This window comes from Desmodus rotundus, chromosome 3, assembly GCF_022682495.2.
Source record: "Desmodus rotundus isolate HL8 chromosome 3, HLdesRot8A.1, whole genome shotgun sequence".
NCBI lineage: Eukaryota > Metazoa > Chordata > Mammalia > Chiroptera > Phyllostomidae > Desmodus > Desmodus rotundus.
The window spans coordinates 154495691-154513718 of record NC_071389.1 but is presented as its reverse complement, the minus strand read 5'-3'; the positions used below and the strand labels follow the sequence as shown (position 1 = coordinate 154513718).

Here is an 18028-nt window from a genome sequence, read left to right as displayed (position 1 = left end):
CGAGGGTCCAGCAGCATCATGTCATGGAACAGTCTTGCTTCAACAGGGAATAGGAGTTGTTTAACAGGTATAGTGTTTTAGTTTTTCAAGATGAGATTAAAAGAGTTCTAGAGATTGGTTGCACAACCATTTGGAAGCACTTCACACTACTGAACAGTACACTTAAAAAATGGTTAAGATGGTAAATTTTATGCTATGTGTAGTTTACTACAATTAAATAAAAAGTAAAATAAATTTACATGAAATATATGTAAATAAAACTAAGTGTTTTAACCTTGTACAATTCTTTTATATTTTAAAATTTTATTTATTTATTTATTTGTAGAGGGAGAGGAAGGGAGAGAGAAAGAGAGGGTAAGAAACATTGGTGTGTGAGAGAAACATTGAGTGGTTGCTTCTCACAGGCTCCATCCAGGGGCCTGGCCCCCAACCCAGGCATGTGCCCTGACAGGGAGGGGAACTAGCACCTTTTTGGTTTATAGGACGACGCCCAACCAACTGACCTACACCAGTCAGGGCTGCAATTCTTTTAAAATTTTCTATTTATTGATTGATTTGAGAGAGAGAGAGAGAGAGGGTGCAACAGACATCAATTTGTTGTTTCACTTATTTATGCATTCATTGGTTGATCTTGTGTGCACCCTGACCAGGAATGGAACCTGCAACCTTGGAAGATGGGGACAGTGCTCTAACCAACAGAGTTACCTGGCCAGGGCCTCAGGTATATTTTTCTTCTCTAGAATTTTGATTTGGAATTTTTCCAGTATCTCCACTTAAAATTCATCACTTTCTTGAATATATGTAATATAACTTTTAAGGTTTTGTATGCTAATAAAATTAATGAATTATTTTATTTAATCTGATATCGTTTTTAAATAACTATACTAATATTATTACTAGCAATATTATTACTGAAACATTTATTATTTTTAGCATTTTTTATTAGAATATATTTCTCTAGGAATATACAATCAAATCACTGTGTTTTAAAGTCAAGTGAAATAATTCCCCACTCTGTACTTAAGTCGCTAACTTGATACTTGGTTAGATTCATTTGTTTCATTTTGCTGAATTTTTAGAGATATTTTTCTACTTTAATTATTTATTACAATTTTGTAATACAGTTACATGTTTCTATAGTAAAATGATATAACAAATATATTCAAAGTTTGGTAGACTGTGTTTGCTCTAAAAGGTAGAGTCATACCTTGGTACTCGTTGGCTTCAGAACTAGTCAAACCCTGTACTTGTCTCACTTTGACAGGAAAAAAAAACGATTCATCTCTTGGTGCTTGCTCAGGACTCATCACGCTTGCTAGAACTTGTGTGAGTCATGACACCACCCCACATGATAAAATAAAATGCTTCATCGTTTGGCACTTGTCATTTGGGCACTGGTCACCAGTTCTGGAATGAATTAATGAGTACTAAGGTACCACTGTAAACATTTTTTTTTAGTTCTTGACTTATGCTTTCAGTGCTTACTTGTTTTTGAAATTGTGGCAAAATATACATAACATAAAATTTGCCCTGACTGGTGTGAGTGACGGGCCTGTGAACCAAAGTGTTGCCGGTTCAATTCCCAGTCAGGGCATATGCCTGGGTTGCGGGCCAGGTCCCCAGTAGGGAACGTGCAAGAAGCTACCACACATTGATGTTTCTTTCCCTCTCTTTTTCCCTTTCCTTCTGTCTAAAAATAAATAAAATCTTTTTTAAAAATGTACCACTTTAACCCTTTTTAAGTGTATAGTTCAGTATCCTTAAGTACACTTGCATTGTTTTGCAACAATCACCACTCTCTCTAGAACTTTTTCATCATTCCAAACTGAATCTGTTAAACAGTAACTTCTCATTATATCGTTACCCACAGTCCCTGGTAACCACTATTCTTTCTGTCTCAATGACTTTGATTATTCTAGGTACCTCATATAAGTAGAATCAGGCAACACTGGTTCTTTTGTTTGGCCTCTTTCACCTAACTTAATGTTTTCAAAGTTTATCCATGTTGTAGCATGTGTGAGAATTTTTACTTTTTTTTTTAATAGAGAGGTCAGGGGTGGGGAAGGAGGGAGGAAGAGAGAGAGAGAGAGAGAGAGAGAGAGAGAGAGAGAGAGAGAGAGAGAGAGAAAAACATGGATGTGAGAAACATCTATCAGGGACCAAACTCACAATCTAGGCATGTACCGTGACTGGAATCAAACCCCGACTTTTCACATTGGGGGACAATGCCAACCGAGTCACACCAGTCAGGGAAGAATTTAATTTTTTTAAGGCTGAATAATATTCCATTGTATGTATATACGACATTTGGTTTAGTCATTCATCCATTAATAGGCATTAGAGTTGCTTTTGCTTTTTGGCTATTGTGAATAATGCTGCTAACAACATGGATATACAAATATCTGTCCAACTCCCTGATTTCAGTTGTTTTGGGTATATACTCAAGAAATGGAGTTGCTGGGTCATATGGTGATTCTGTATTTAATATTTTTAAGTAGCTGTCATACTGTTTTCCCTTGTTTAACACAAAATATCATGAGCTCATCGATTTTACATATTTTATATGGTTCAATCTATTGCACTTACTATGGTTTTCAATGCTCACATTGTACCATCAGTGAGAGCCCCTTCAACCTTACTCCTGTTATGACTTTAGTTTTTTATATCTTCCTTGCTTTCTGGAATGAGAAATTGAGGCTGAACTTACGTATTTCCTGCTTCAAGCTTGGAACTGGTCTCTTCTCTAAAACATTCCAGTTTCTTTTAGTGGAAAATGGTATTTAGAGACTACCATCTAAATGCTAGGAATACTCATTGCTAAAGTGGTCCTAGGCCTTGTCAGTGGACAAAGCTATACAATGTGTCTTTTAAGAATTAGGATCAGCCCTGGCTGGTGTGGCTCAGTGGGTCAAGCACCAGCCTGCAAACCACAGGGTCACCGGTTCAATTCCCAGTCAGGACATGTGTCTGGGTTGCAGGCCAGGTCCCCAATAGGGATGTGTGAGAGGCAACCACACATTGATGTTTCTCTGCCTCTGCCTCTCTTCCCCTCTGTCTATAAATAAATAAATAAATCTTTAAGTAAAATAAATAAAAATTAGGATCAGTTTTTTTCCCTTTGATTTTATATTGTATCTCTCTTATCCTACATTTTATTCATCAACCAATAATCATTGTATACCTACCATATGCCTTATACTTTACTAGTTTCTGGGAATGTACATTAAAAACTTACATTTGATCTAGTTTCCATTGCTTTTTATCTGAATGAGGACTTTTTTTTGTTAATCAGATCTATTTGCTTAAGACTGCTGAGCAGTATTAGATTGGCTTTTAGTTAATCTCGGCTTATTTTTTATTTTACATTCATTCATTGCACTAGTCATTCAAACAGGATGCATTGAGAAATGCTTTGTTAGACAATTATGTCGATGTGTGTGAACACCACAGAATGTACTTACACAAAACTAGATGGTACAGTCTACTACACAACTAAGCTATGTTGCTTGCAGACTACAAGCCACGTTACTCTACAAAACAACCAAGATTAAATCAAGCACAACAGAAAATTAGTCAATCGAGAGATGCAGTAAAAACATATGAAGCTGCTGCTGGTGTAACACAATATACTGTTTTACAACAAGCTTTCTTTTTTAAGTACAAAGTGTATACTCTAAAATAATGATAAAAAATATAGTAAGTACATAAACCAGTAACATGGTTATTATCAAGTATTATGTACTGTGCTATACTTTTATGTAATTGGCATCTAAATGGTTTATACCAGCATCACTACAAGCATGTAATGTGATGTGTTAGGATGTTACAATGGCTTCATCACTGGGTGATAGGAATTTTTCAGCTTCATTGTATTATGGAACCAGTCTTATATGCAGTCTGTCACTCACTAAAATATTATGTGGCACATGACTGTATTTCCATTAACTTACATTAAACTCAATATTTTAGTAACTACAATACTATTCACCCCTTGGTTGGTAGTGTCAAAGATAGATAGATTAAATAGGCAACTGATACTAAAAAAAAAAAATCACCACTGGATATTTTACCAGGACAAGGTAACTTGAAAGCACAAGACAATTTGTTATCCTTGGATTCTTAACCCTTTGGTCAGTTGGACTAGCAGGTGAAACTCTATTGTTGAAGAAACCATTTGGCTCAAACTGTTTCTCTTACCGTGTTGGTGCCGATGCCTGCAATTCCACTATTAGTTTTGTTCATTGAGGTGATTGGCCCATATTAAAGTAACACCATCTTTGGAGAGTTAAAATTCACACATACAACTAACATATTAGAGTGAATAAGTTTATCTGAATTTCCCCTTGTCACATTCAGCTGAAAATAAATTTGGAAAAAACTAGATCTAGCATAGGGGGCAACTGCTTGGAGAGAGACTTGTTTTGAGAAGCCCTGACAGAGGGAGCACGATGACACTAGATGGGTGCCAAGAAGAGGGGGTATGAAAATAAGCTTTTAAGACCCGATAATGCATTCGGAATACTCAGCAGCCAGTGAGACCATTGGCTGTGTATTATTAGCAAATTATCAACTCTAAAGTACTAGTATTTTAAGTAACTATTATAATGGAGTCAAAACTTAATAGCATGGATGTTATCTAATAATATTTAGATATATATTTTATAAGTTTTATAATGTACCAAGATATTTTAAAATACTAACTTCATAATATATGTATATACCACAGTCAATAGTTATCCTTTCTACTCAATGTACTAAATACATAAAAATTTAGAGACAGCCAAAGAGAAAACACAAACAAGTCTGAACTCATTTAAGACAGGGAATACTTTATTCAAACCCATCAGAGAAATGAACTGGTTGGGTCTGTAACAAAGCATCATGTTTTAAAGCACAGGCCAGTAATTGTATATGAGTATACACTGCTACATACAAATTAACCGATCAGACCACAACTTTTCAATGTTTAAAACAGAATAAGCTTCCCTGTAAAAGCAGCACCGTTGTGACATTTTAACTTTAGTATTCCTCTCCTTCTTCCTCACCCTCTCCTTCAACAGAATCCACACCAACCTCCTCATAATCCTTCTCCAGGGCAGCCATGTCCTCACGGGCCTCAGAAAACTCTCCTTCCTCCATGCCCTCACCCACGTACCAGTGGACAAAGGCACGCTTGGCGTACATCAGGTCAAACTTGTGGTCCAGGCGAGCCCAGGCCTCAGCAATAGCTGTGGTGTTGCTCAGCATGCACACAGCTCGCTGTACTTTGGCCAAGTCTCCACCAGGCACCACAGTGGGAGGCTGGTAATTAATGCCAACTTTGAAGCCAGTGGGGCACCAGTCCACAAACTGGATGGTACGCTTGGTCTTGATGGTGGCAATGGCAGCATTGACATCTTTGGGAACCACGTCACCACGGTACAACAGGCAGCAGGCCATGTATTTACCGTGGCGAGGGTCACATTTCACCATCTGGTTTGCTGGCTCAAAGCACGCATTGGTGATCTCTGCTACAGAAAGCTGTTCATGGTAGGCTTTCTCAGCAGAGATGACAGGGGCGTATGTGGCCAGAGGGAAGTGGATGCGGGGATAGGGCACCAGGTTGGTCTGGAATTCGGTCAGATCGACATTCAGGGCTCCATCAAACCTGAGGGAAGCAGTGATGGAGGACACAATCTGACCTATCAACCTATTCAGGTTAGTATAGGTTGGGCGCTCAATATCGAGGTTTCTACGACAGATGTCATAGATGGCCTCGTTGTCAACCATGAAGGCACAATCAGAGTGCTCCAGGGTGGTGTGGGTGGTGAGGATGGAGTTGTAGGGCTCCACCACAGCTGTGGAAACCTGGGGGGCTGGGTAAATGGAGAACTCCAGCTTGGACTTCTTGCCATAATCGACAGAGAGGCGCTCCATCAGCAGGGAGGTGAACCCGGAACCAGTTCCCCCACCAAAGCTGTGGAAAACCAAGAAGCCCTGAAGGCCCGTGCACTGGTCAGCCTGTAGGGAAAGCAAAAAGAAAATGTAATTCTTTAATGCCAGGATGCATTTTCATACTTAGAATTTCTATTTCTTTAAATCACGAACATGAGATTGATGTAAGCATGACGAGTAGCAAAATAGTCCCATAACTTGAGAATTCCAGTGAACAAAGCGAGCAGTGTGTCCCACATCTGGCATGCACCAAAGAATGAATGCTATAGTTTGGCCTCTCCCCTAAATTTGCAACGGAACCCCCTCAACCCATTTAAATATTTACTTATTGATGATTGTATTCATTATTTTAACTCATGTACATTTTAGCATCTTTTTTAAAATTGAATCTACTGGGGTGACATTGGTTCACATAAATATGTATACTCAAATGTAGTATCTACCAGTTTCCGAATCCGGTCCAGGACAAGGTCAATGATCTCCTTGCCAATGGTGTAGTGTCCACGGGCATAGTTATTGGCAGCATCTTCCTTGCCTGTGATCAGCTGCTCAGGGTGGAAGAGCTGGCGGTAGGTACCAGTGCGAACTTCATCTGGAGGAGGGAAACAAAGCGGCCACCTGTCACTAACAATCCTCACAAGCCCAGGCATCAACAGAGGCCCCAGGACACACCTCCTGTCCCAGACCCCTGGGATCTCACTTGGGTTATTGAGGGCAACTCACCAATGACTGTGGGTTCCAGGTCTACAAACACTGCCCTGGGCACGTGCTTGCCAGCACCCGTCTCACTGAAGAAGGTGTTGAAGGAGTCATCTCCCCCGCCAATGGTCTTGTCACTTGGCATCTGGCCATCGGGCTGGATGCCATGTTCCAGGCAGTAGAGCTCCCAGCAGGCATTGCCGATCTGGACACCAGCCTGGCCCACGTGGATGGAGATGCACTCGCGCTGTTGGAAGGAAATGCGAAAAATTGTAAAATTAGGTTGTGTTAGCATTTTGAATTTTGAGTAGTTATCTAAAATATTTTTAGTAATATACAGATATTCTTCAAATTCACCTGAGGTCATATCCCTAACATGATAGAAATGATTAAAGAAAAGCACCTGGTACAAATGCTGCAGAGGGGTGTGGCCTGAATACGTTGCACTGTTCAGCATGTCTTCCCAAGCCCATTGTCACAGGCATGCTTGAATAGGTTTTTCACATTTTAAAAATATTCAAAGCACAGATTTTATAAAGTTAAATTCAATAATTAATTAATTGGAATGCTTCCCCTTTAAATAAAGATGAGTTTCTTCTAAAATAAGATTTGGTATTTCAACATGGACATCTGTACTGCAGCTGAGGCCAGAAGCCACACCCTTCTGCAGTCTATCTGCAGAATCCATCTGTATTTAAGGGTTGGAAGCTCAGCAAGGGCTAACTCCTGCATTGCCGCATTTGCTGTGCCTGGTGCTAGCCTGTACTGTCTGCTACATTATTTAACAGAGCAAGCTCTATTTCCAGAAACTGCCTACATGATCTCATTGTGCCATTCTGCCAGTTTTCCTCCTCTGAGCCAGGCTGGGACCATATGCCTAAATTGAAATGAATTAATGAAGATGCATGAGAACAAAAGACAGCTGGACACAGTATAATTCTTCTTTGTCTGCAGCAATTTCTTTTTTTTTTTTTAAGTTTCTCCAGAATCTTCTCCACTGTTAAGAAACTGGAAAAATTATGAGTATCTTTAAAACAACAGTTCCTAAATTAGAAACAAATACCACATGAGAAGCTATGAAACAACGAATAAAAGCCCAGTGAAAGGATAATGAAATATTTATTTAAAACAACAAATAATACCTATTTGCATTCTGAGATTTTTCTACCCACCACAGAATGTTCATACTCATCATATTCAGTAGATATTTTCTCCTCTATGATCTTTATGGCTACAATTTCCATTGTCTGTCATTGTCTCTTCACTGATTCACAGACACATGGGGGTGGGGAGGGAAGGGCGTTTCCCTGGGTCCTGAACATTGACTGGGGTACCCTGGCTCACACAGTGGTCTTTCTCTCTGTCTCTCGGCACAGGCGACCCAGACAGATGCAGTCGAGTCAGTCACGTAGGGATAGCCCCAGGCAAGACTTTAAAGGGCTTGTCAAGTGAATTGTGATTTTGCTCCCCAAGAAAAAAATATTTCGTCTACGTTTTAGATGTGAATGAAAAACCTTTTAACGCCTACAGTCCCGCAATTATGAGACTTATTAAAGGTCTTCTTCTGACAGAAGAGGTTTAGCAAGAGCGAACCCCGCCCAGTGGCTCCAAGGCCAGAGAAGCCAGAAACAAACAACTCCGCCCCAGCGCCGCCCTGACGCCGGCTACGGCCGGCTGCAACAGAAACTAACCACTTTTCCCCGTTAATATACGGTATCTTTCTAAAATGCCAAAGAAGCAGCGAGGAAAACTTCTTTTTCCTCCCCTGCTAACCCAAGGCTCTGCTTTGTCCCCGTCCTTCCCACCCCCACTCCTCCCAGCTATACCCACCGACCCCTCGTCTTTTGGGGCGACTCCTCTTCTCCTTGTCTGGGGAAACACTCGAGGAGGAAGAGGGCCTCTTCGAGCCACACGAACACGGTTTGCACAGACACGAGGGCTAAGCGGGAGAACTCACGACCGTTTCCCCTTGCCCCAGACCCTTTCTTCACCAACTGCTGGGCTGCTTGCGGCTCTGAAAGGCTCGGGTAACAAAAAGCCCTTCCACGCCGCCTTTGTTCTTCCCCAAGGTCCTGCCGCGCCCTGGGCGCAGTTCTTGCTGGGCTCCTGCACCCCGCACTGCGGTGGCGGCCAACTCCAGGATTTGGGACAGACGAAGCTTAACCACGCTAACAAAGCGTAAGGCTGCCTTCACCAAAGAAGTTGTAAAGGGAAAAGGGTTTCAGATTTTCCAAGTAGACCCTGGGACACTGACCCCACCCAACGGCCTCAAAGAGCTAGAGAAAACCGATTCTTACCATGGTTGCTGCTTTGCGGCTGCCGAGCGGATGGCGGAGAGGAAGAAAAGTTGTTGCTTCTTACAGCGCGACTCTTAGGCGGTCGATGTAAGAGAACCTGCGGCATATGGGCGGATGCAACTCCCTATATACAACTCAGTCACCATGGGGATGGGCTGGGGCCTTTTCCTGTTGGTCCAGACCCCTCAATCTGCCCAGAGAAGCCACGACAGGAGAGTTGTGATTGGTGCAAACGACATGAGATGAGGTAATCTTTCCTCCACCCCCTTTTCCCTAGCATCCATAGACTGTTTGCATCCTTCAGACAAAGAGACCGAGAAAAAACAGTCAGCCGAGCATCCATGATGGGGTGGGGCTAGGGAAGGGGCGCAAAAGGAAAGAAAGAGAACTGGGGTTGGATGAGTTTATGTTGCTTAAACGTCAAACTACAGTTAAAACCACCAATGTAAGGTTTTACCAACACTTAATAGCAGAATTTGTGTTGAGATTAATGGAAAATTACTCCAAATTTCTCCGTCAAAGTATAGTGAACTCGACCACATTCGGTAAGGATTCAACATCTCTAATTGCTTTAAAAATAAAGTAGGAGAGACAATGGGAATGATGCTTAAAATAGCTTGGGTAAATGTGCCATAAAAAAAAAAAATTAAAGGTTCAATAACAGCCATCCAACAAGGTTTCTCAGGTTCAAGTAACTTATTTTCAGATCTTTTGCAGCCTTCCCCCAAATAGCTAAACAAAAATGAAAGATGGAAAGAATAACCATGCTAAATATGGAAGCACACAAATGGTTCAAATGTGGCAATAATTAAGATATAATGAACATACTGTAGTTAGTTTACAGGAAATATTCCTTTACCAGAAGTCTATGCAATATGGTTTATGTAGTGTATTGTTCCTTAAAGTGAATTATCTTTCCTGATAAAGAACTGAAAAAATGCAAGGAGAAAGAATTCCATTCAGAAGCTAGTACTGCCTGTGTATGCAGTTATATTCTGCACCGTTCTGATTTCTGGAATGAGAAAAATAACTGCGATACCAAATAAAAAAAGGAGAGCTGTGTAGCATAAAAAGATCATTTTGTAATGTTGCCTCCATCCAGAGACAACTGTGTGAGGTTAGCTCAATAATTGCATTTCTTTTTTATGTATCCCATGTGAATTTGGTATATCTGTGAGAGGCAACTGTGGGAATTGTAGCCAGCCTCACACCGTTGCTATTCAACTAGAGACTGGTGGTTGCTCAATTGCCACTTGGAACAAAAAGGCTTTGCTTTCACTCCCTAAGAAATGGATTGCAGTAACATTTTTTTGTTGTTGCTGCTGCTTAGAAAGGCTCCATTATCAACAAAGATAAGCTATGGAGAATAAGGCTCTGGACTGGGTACTTCCTGACACTACTAATGAAATTTCAGAGGTAAAGAGGTTTGTAATGGCCACGAAGTTGAAACTTTGTATTTTCCCTTCAGTTTTCAGTGACTTATTTTTAGGGTTTGCAGCACCATTTACAGTGCTCTGCAGAGCCCATTCATTCGTGCTGGGCTAGCAGGCAAAGCAGGGTATGGGAGGGAGGGACGTGAGACAGTTGCTACAGGTTGTGGTGTTACAACGGTGGCCCATGGCCATGGAATTTACTAGCCTGCTCTGCATAGCTCTGCTTTACTTTTTCAAATTTGCTTCAATAGTCTTCCCTAGGGGTGAAAAACCCAACATACAAATTATTTTATCTACTTCTTGTATATTTCCTAGAAAAAATAAGTTTGTATGTTTCAGTAAAGAGACAGGAAAATTAAGGACAACTTGAATGCTTCTTTCTAAACTCAGAAGTACTTTTAACAAAAATAAGAATTAAATGCCTAGGGAAGTATAAGGATTAATTAAGTAGCTCATTGAAAATACTTCTTTCAAAGTTTTAATAATGAAATAAATTAGACACTACTGGACCATGGTAAAGTGTACAAATCTTTTGGCAATGAGAGGCACAGTCTTGAATTTTATTTTCTTTACAATGTAAAGGAAATATGTCCAATAGTCTCAATTCTTTATGCAATTTACACTGAGAATTAAATTTTAAAAAAAGAGGAGGGTTCATGCAATTGGTTCTTTGTAATTCTATCTCAGAGCCATTCTGTTCCTTATGTAAATGAGGATTTTTTTCTTCCCTTGGGCATAAGTAACAATAAGATCTAGGTCAGAAATAAACTATTTGAGCACTGATAATCTTAAATATATAAATGGGAGAGCAGGGGAAATAACTAATCTATTATTTTTGTTCCTCATGTTATTTAACAGAATGCAAACTATGGGTGGCAAAAAAAATTTTTTTCTAGTTTACTTACTTATTTTTACTGCCAATATTTTTTAGCTTACATCAACTATTTCACTAATGGATTCATTCTTGTCCACAGTATGATTAGCATAAAAAAGATTAGCATAAAACATTTTTCCCCTTTCTTAATATTGTGGAATTTAATTATTTATTTGTATGTCTATACCTCTCCTCCATTAAAATGTGAATCCTAGTCCCTGGCAAAGTGCCTAAGCATACATTAGACATATATTGATACATGTTTGTTGAATTAAGTGAACAGCTTAGCTCTGTGTATATTTTCATTAACTATTATCAGGGTTACTAGTTTAAAGGTAATTAAGAAAGTATTTAACTTTTTTTTATAGACTAAGCATTTACTGAGTGTCTATAGTAAACCCTGGACCATTCTAAATACTGTAAGAATCAAAGGTAGTAGCATGGTCTCCTTTTACCAGGATCTTTCAATCTAATTAAAGAATAAAACAAGTACATATATATATATATAGATACAAGTACATATCTATATATATATATAGACTTGAGAATGGTATGTGTTGTGCATGTATGGGGAGGAGCCTTACAGACTCCACTGCATGACCCTGTGTTTCATAACTTAGGTAGGAAATAAGAATTGCCCAACACTTTTTTTTCCTACTTCTTTACCTCCTACTTATCCATAAATTTATTCCAATCTGGATTCTGCTCCTACCATTCCTTAAAACCAAATTCTCTCCATGTTTGTTGTTAAATTCACATGATACCCTTTAGTTCTTGTTGACCTATGAAAGCTTTGTTACAGTTGACCGTTACCTCTTTTTTTGAGACGCTTTATTCCCATGGCCTTAAAAACGCTATATTTTCTAGGTTTCCCTCCTACGTTTTTTTCTCAGTCTATGCTGGTTTTTCCTCCTCTCCTAATCTTTAAATGTTGATGTTTCTCAAGGTTCAATCCTAGACCTTTTCCTCATTTTATTCTATGTGATCTCAACCACTTCAGTGGATGATAAGCGCATTCATGCCCAAGGCTGAAGATCCTTTCTACATGATAATGATGTCTTAACATCTCTTCTTAGATCCAGATCACAAAGTAACTTTCAATCTCTTCCTGGATTTCTCACAGGTATCCCAAACTGAACTAGTTATCTTTACACAAACATGCGCTTCCTACAGGTTTTCTTGCTCAGTAAATGGAGCAACTTGGCTTCTCACATTGGAAACGAGAATTACTTTTAACATCTGTCCTTTCTTTTCTAACTGTTCACAGTCACTAAGTCCTGTTAAATCTACCTCCTAAATATTTCCCAAATCTTATCCTTTTCTTTCCATCTCTACTGTCTCAACTCTAGTAAGTACATCATCTCTAGTCTGGACAACCTCAGTGCCCTCCTATATTTCCTCTACATTCACTCCTACCCCTGCTCAGTCCAGTTTCCACACACAGCCAGTGATCTTACTATAATATATATCACATATCATGTCACATGATATATATCATGTCACTCCACTGTGTATATCAGATCAATGCCTGTTTGTTTTAAGATAAAGACACCAGACTTCTGGCCAAGATGGAGGCATAGGTAGATACACTTTGCTTCCTCATACAACCGAAAGGACAAGTTTAAAAACAAAAAACAACCAGAACTGCCAGAAAATTGAGCTGTGTGGAAGTCTGGCAACCAAGGAGTTAGAGAAGAAACATTCATCCAGACTGGTAGGAAGGACAGAGATGGGCAGCCAGGGTGGAGAGGGCATGCGGCAAGGCAATAGACCGGGTGGGTGAGGCAGCAGGTGGCAGACCAAGCGGTCCCACATTCACAGGCAGATAAACCGGGAGGAACAACAGGGGACCAAAACAGACCATGCAACCTGGGGTTCCAGCATCAGGAAAATAAAGCCTCAAAGCCTCTGGCTGTAAAATTCTGTGTCTGTGGGGGTTGCAGTAGTGGGAGAAACTCCCAGTCTCACAGGAGAGTTTGTTGGAGAAATCCACAGGGTCCTAGAACATACACAAACCCACCCACACAGGAATCAGCACCAGAATGGCCCAATTTGCTTGTGGGTAGCAGGGGAAGTGACTGTAAGTGGGTGAGAGCTGAGCAAGCGGCATTATTCCCTCTCTGACCCCTCCCCCACAAACAGTGCCACAACACAGCAAAGTGGGTTCCCCCGCCCTGGTGAATGCCTAAGGCTCCACCCCTCACTATGTAATAGGTGTGCCCAGACAAAGAAATATGGCCCAAATGAAAAAACATTAAAACTCCAGAAAAAAAAACTAAGTGGCAAAGAGATAGACAACATATCAGATACAAAATTCAAAACTCTGGTAATAGGCATGCTCCCAGAAATGATTGCATACAGACACAAAATAGAGGAAGAAGTGAAGGCTATGCAAAGTGAAATGAAGAAAAATATACAGGGAACCTACAGAGAAGGGAAGGAAACCAGGACTCAAATCAACGATTTGGAATAGAAGGAAGAAATGAACATTCAACTGGAGCAAATGAAGAAACAAGAATTCAAAAAAATGAGGAGAGGCTTAGGAACCTCTGGGACAACTTTAAATGTTCCAACACCTAAATCAGGGGTGCCAGAAGGAGAAGAGGAAGAGCAAGAAATTGAAAACTTATTTGAAAAAATAATGAAGGAAAACTTCTCCAATCTGGTAAAGGAAATAGACTTCCAGGAAGTCCAGGCAGCTCAGAGAGTCCCAAAGAAATTGGACCCAAGAAGGAACACACCAAGACACATCATAATTAAATTACCCAAGATTAAAGATGGGAGAGAATCTTGAAAGCAGTGAGAGGAAAGGAAACAGTTACCTACAAAGGGGTTCCCATAAGACTATCAGCTGATTTCTCCAAAAAGACCTTACAGGCAAAAAGGGACTGGGAGAAGTATTCTAAGTCATGAAAGGCAAGGACCTCAATCCAAGATTACTCTATCGAGCAAAGCTATCATTTAGAATGGAAGGGCAGATAAAGTGTTTCCCAGATAAGGTCAAGTTAAAGGAGTTCATCATCACCAAGTCCTTATTATAGGAAATGTTAAAGGGACTTATCAAAGAAAAAGATCAAAACTATGAATAGTAGGCCCTGGCTGGTGTGGCTCAGTGATTTGAGTGCCAGCCTGCAAACCAAAACCTCGCCAGTTCCGTTCCCAGTCAGGGTATATGCCTGGGTTGTGGGCCAGGTCCCCAGCAGGGGGTGCATGAGAGGCAACCACACATTGATGTTTCTCTGCCTCTCTCCCTCCCTTCCCCTCTGTCTAAAAATAAATAAATAAAATCTTTTAAAAAACTATGAACAGTAAAATGACAACAAACTCACAACTATCAACAACTGAACCTAAAAAACAAAGACAAACTAAGCAAACAACTAGAACAGGAACAGAATCACAGAAACGGAGATCACATGGAGAGTTATCAACAGGGAGGGGGAGGGTGGAGAATGGAAGGAAAGGTACAGGGAATAAGAAGCATAAATGGTAGGTGCAAAATAGACAGGGGACGTTAAGAATAGTATGGGAAATGGAGAAGCCAAAGAACTACGTATGACCCATGGATGTGAACTAAGGAGGGGGAATGCTAATGGGAGCAGTGGTGCAGGGCAGAGGGTGATAAAGGGGACGAAAAAAATGGGACAACTGTAATAGCACAATCATTAAAATATACCAAAAATAATAAAAAACAATATAAAAAATGATAAAGATACCAAATCTTTAACATTGCTCCTTCAGTTTTATAATAGAATTAAATCTTATATTTAAAAATCCCCTAGAAGACATATTGATTTTACATTATGTTAAAATTATAGTAAAGATAATTTCCTGAGATTTTGATAGGGAAAAGGGAGGCAAAGGGTATAAAAGCTGAATGTTCATTTAATAATTATTTGTTATGCAATAAAGTTATGTATTATGTATTCCTGTTTTTATGCAATTTTATAATAAATGTTTTAACAGTATAAACCCATAAGTTCACAAAGATGTCCCCACAAAGCAAAATAAAAACAAAAAAGATTTTAAAAGTGGATTAAAAATACCCATGTGATATCATTGCAGTATTGGAAATAACTAGAACACCAACTCTACATAATGACATCAAATAATTAAATAAATAATTGAGCATTTGTCTTGCGTTTCTTGTACACACTGTATTTTAGGGTAACCAAATGACCCTAGTTAACTAGGGAAAATCATTCTTTTGTAGAATATGAAATGCCAGATAGGAAATATGAAAGTAAAAGTAGAATTAGAAAAATCACCCTTTATATCCTCTAATGAAATAATTTAGTCAGGCAAAGATAATTAGTGGATGAAAATTCAGATATAATATTGATGGGGATATTTTAAATGGAAAGATTAGGCTATTCCCATCTGAACTTACTGATTAACATTAGTATCATTAAAAGTGGACAACCAGACCTTGTGAACCTATGATGTAATCCACTAGGAAGTGCATGGCATCATCTATGAAGTTATCTAGAAGAAACAATTGTGCTGAATGTAATAAAATCTTTAGAGCCTTTAGAGACTCTTAACTTCCACTTATAGGAAATGCAGGGGATAGATGAACAAGACACGTGTGGAGTAAGAACAAGGCATCACAGGGAGACTGCAGACCAGTGCAGAGTGTGGGACGTTGACAGGACAAATTATCTTGTTTCTGCAAGAAGTCAGTGGTGGGGTTGGGTTACAAAGGTGGGAGAGGGCCTGCTCTGGATTAGAAGAGATGTTTGACAACTGCCAAATATAACAATGGATGTTGTTTGGACCTTGATTCAAACAAAATAAATGTAAAGCATTTTGGAGATAACCAGGGAAATTTTAATATGGACTGGTTATAAATAATACCAACAAATTGTTATTTTTATTAACTGATAATGGTAGTATGATCATGTAAGAATATTTTTGGAATTTTAAGAGATGCATGCAGAAATATGGTGGGTTAAATGAAATAAGGTATAAGATTTGCTTTAAAATACCCCAGCAAAGAAAAAAGGGGAAAATGGTAGATAAAAGATTGTGGCAAAAATTTGGTAGTTGTTGAATTTTAATAATGGGTATATGGAGTTTATTCTACTGTTTTCTCTTTTTTAGTATGTTTGAAAACCCCTTAGTAAATGTTTAAAGGATATAGAAAGAGGATATTGTGGATGTTAAAGACTAGTTTTATTTTCTTCACAATTTATTCCATGGTGCCTTGAATAGAAAGTTATAGAAATTTCAAAGAAAGAAAAAAGACCTTATATTATGATCTATGGTTTATCATGGAAGCTTTCAATAGGAATGGTGGCTTTTGACTGAATGGGATGGGAGTAGAGTAAGTACTTTAAATAGGGAAAATAATATTAGCAAAGACATAGTATGATGATGATCTGGTACCCATATAAAGGAAAGCAAAGAAATTGACTTGATTTGGGCATTCGAAGGAATTGTGGGTGATGTGTTATATGGGGAGAATGGAGTTAGTTAATGAAGTATTTTGAACTCCAGTCTGAAGAAGGAGTTTGGGCTTGAGTTCATAGACAGTGTGAAGCCTTTATAATATATATATATATATATATTAAGAGTAAAGGGAAAGGAACAGCATTTTCATAAAATTAGTCTGACAGGTAAGTGGAATAGGGAAAGAAACTGGAGATAAGGGGACCAATAAGGAGGTTGTTGCAACAATCTAAGCAGAAGGTGTCAGACCATAGTAATTACAGTGGGAATGGATTGAAAGGGATAGTAGAAGAGACTACCCAAAGGAACAATCCAGTGGTGATTGTTTGGACATGATTAAAAGGAAAGAGTCAAAATTAATTCTTAAAGTTTTGAAGCTGGAGAACTAAGAGAATAAAATGGTAGTGGTGCACTTTACTGAAATGAGGACATCGGGAAGGGATGTAAGTATGAGCAGGAAATGTATTTGTGTGTGTCGTGGGAGGGTGATGAGGGCAGGACCAATCAGTGATATAATCTCATACGTTGAATGTTACACTGTATGAGGTGATAGAGGGACTGAGGGCTGAAGTCTTGGAGGCCACTGGGAATCTGACATTGACATTGCACATAGAAAGGTCAGGATTAGAGGGAGTGGAGATGTATATTTAGAACCTAATGACAACAGCATTATACGCTGGTGGTATGGTATGAGGATAGATTTCTCCAAGTGTAACCCAGAATTTCAAGTTATGCCACTGATTGGGAAACATGATTTAGGTGCAATTATGTTTACCATGTTGGAAGGCTTTCTTTCTTTTTTATTCTTCATTTTGAAAACTTGTTATTGAAGGATAACACACACATAAATTTTCACCAATCATAAATGTACAATTTGATGAATTTTTGCAAACTCAACATTATTACTAGTGCAACCAGCATGGAGATCAAGAAACAGAACAGTATCACTACCTGAGAGAGCTCTCCCTTGTTTTCCTATCCACTCACTATCTGCTCTCAAAAGGTAATGCCCACTAAATTCTAGCACAGTTTATCAATTTTGCCTGTTATTGAACTTTCTATAAGTGGAATAGCCTTTTATATATGGCTTTTTTCACTCAATATTATGTCTGTGAAATTTACTCATACCATTGAGTGTAATTGTAGATTGTTCTCATTGCTCTGTAGTACCCATTGTATGAATATACCATAATTTATACATTTCCAATGTTAATGGATATTTGCATTTTCCAGCATGCTCGTATATGTGTTTGGGTGAACGTATTTACAAATTTTTGTTGTATGTATTTCTTTTTATTTAATCCTCACCTGAAGATATGTTTTAGAGAGAGAGGAAGGAAGGA

The 18028-nt window shown here is 39.0% G+C and overlaps 2 protein-coding genes and 2 long non-coding RNA genes across 5 annotated transcripts in view; 2 read left to right on the top strand and 2 right to left on the bottom strand.

Moving 5' to 3' along the window:
• Window positions 1–8461, top strand: part of LOC139440802 (uncharacterized) — a 28988-nt gene extending 20527 nt beyond the window's left edge. Inside the window, exons 2-3 of one of the 2 annotated variants that reach the window (XR_011651029.1) lie at window positions 651–721; window positions 8010–8461. This is a non-coding gene — a long non-coding RNA (uncharacterized lncRNA). Of the gene's footprint in view, window positions 1–650; window positions 722–1264; window positions 1965–8009 lie in introns of those variants that run through there. The other variant, XR_011651030.1, reaches the window with a different exon arrangement.
• Window positions 1–8985, bottom strand: part of LOC112318639 (tubulin alpha-1B chain) — a 33099-nt gene extending 24114 nt beyond the window's left edge. Inside the window, exon 1 of the mRNA XM_053921535.2 lies at window positions 8931–8985. Coding sequence (XP_053777510.1) covers window positions 8931–8933 — 3 coding nt within the window. The 5' untranslated portion in view covers window positions 8934–8985. The remainder of the gene's footprint in view (window positions 1–8930) is intronic.
• LOC112318638 (tubulin alpha-1A chain) lies at window positions 4810–9071 on the bottom strand. Its single transcript, XM_024575875.3, has 4 exons — window positions 8931–9071; window positions 6658–6880; window positions 6378–6526; window positions 4810–6000 (listed from the first exon to the last, which is right to left on the bottom strand). The coding sequence occupies exons 1-4, from the start codon at window positions 8931–8933 to the stop codon at window positions 5020–5022; spliced, it is 1356 nt and encodes a 451-aa protein (XP_024431643.1). The 5' UTR covers window positions 8934–9071; the 3' UTR covers window positions 4810–5019.
• LOC128780582 (uncharacterized) overlaps window positions 9054–18028 on the top strand; it is a 46691-nt gene continuing 37716 nt past the window's right edge. Inside the window, exon 1 of the long non-coding RNA XR_008426499.2 lies at window positions 9054–9177. This is a non-coding gene — a long non-coding RNA (uncharacterized lncRNA). The remainder of the gene's footprint in view (window positions 9178–18028) is intronic.

What these genes read in the sequence shown, in the direction of transcription:
- LOC112318638 (XM_024575875.3), bottom strand. An exon ending in CCTGGAACCCACAGTCATTG is followed by an intron (nt 6,527 to 6,657) that starts GTGAGTTGCCCT and finishes TCCCTCCTCCAG; the next exon opens with ATGAAGTTCGCACTGGTACC. An exon ending in TGGACCGGATTCGGAAACTG is followed by an intron (nt 6,001 to 6,377) that starts GTAGATACTACA and finishes CTTTCCCTACAG; the next exon opens with GCTGACCAGTGCACGGGCCT.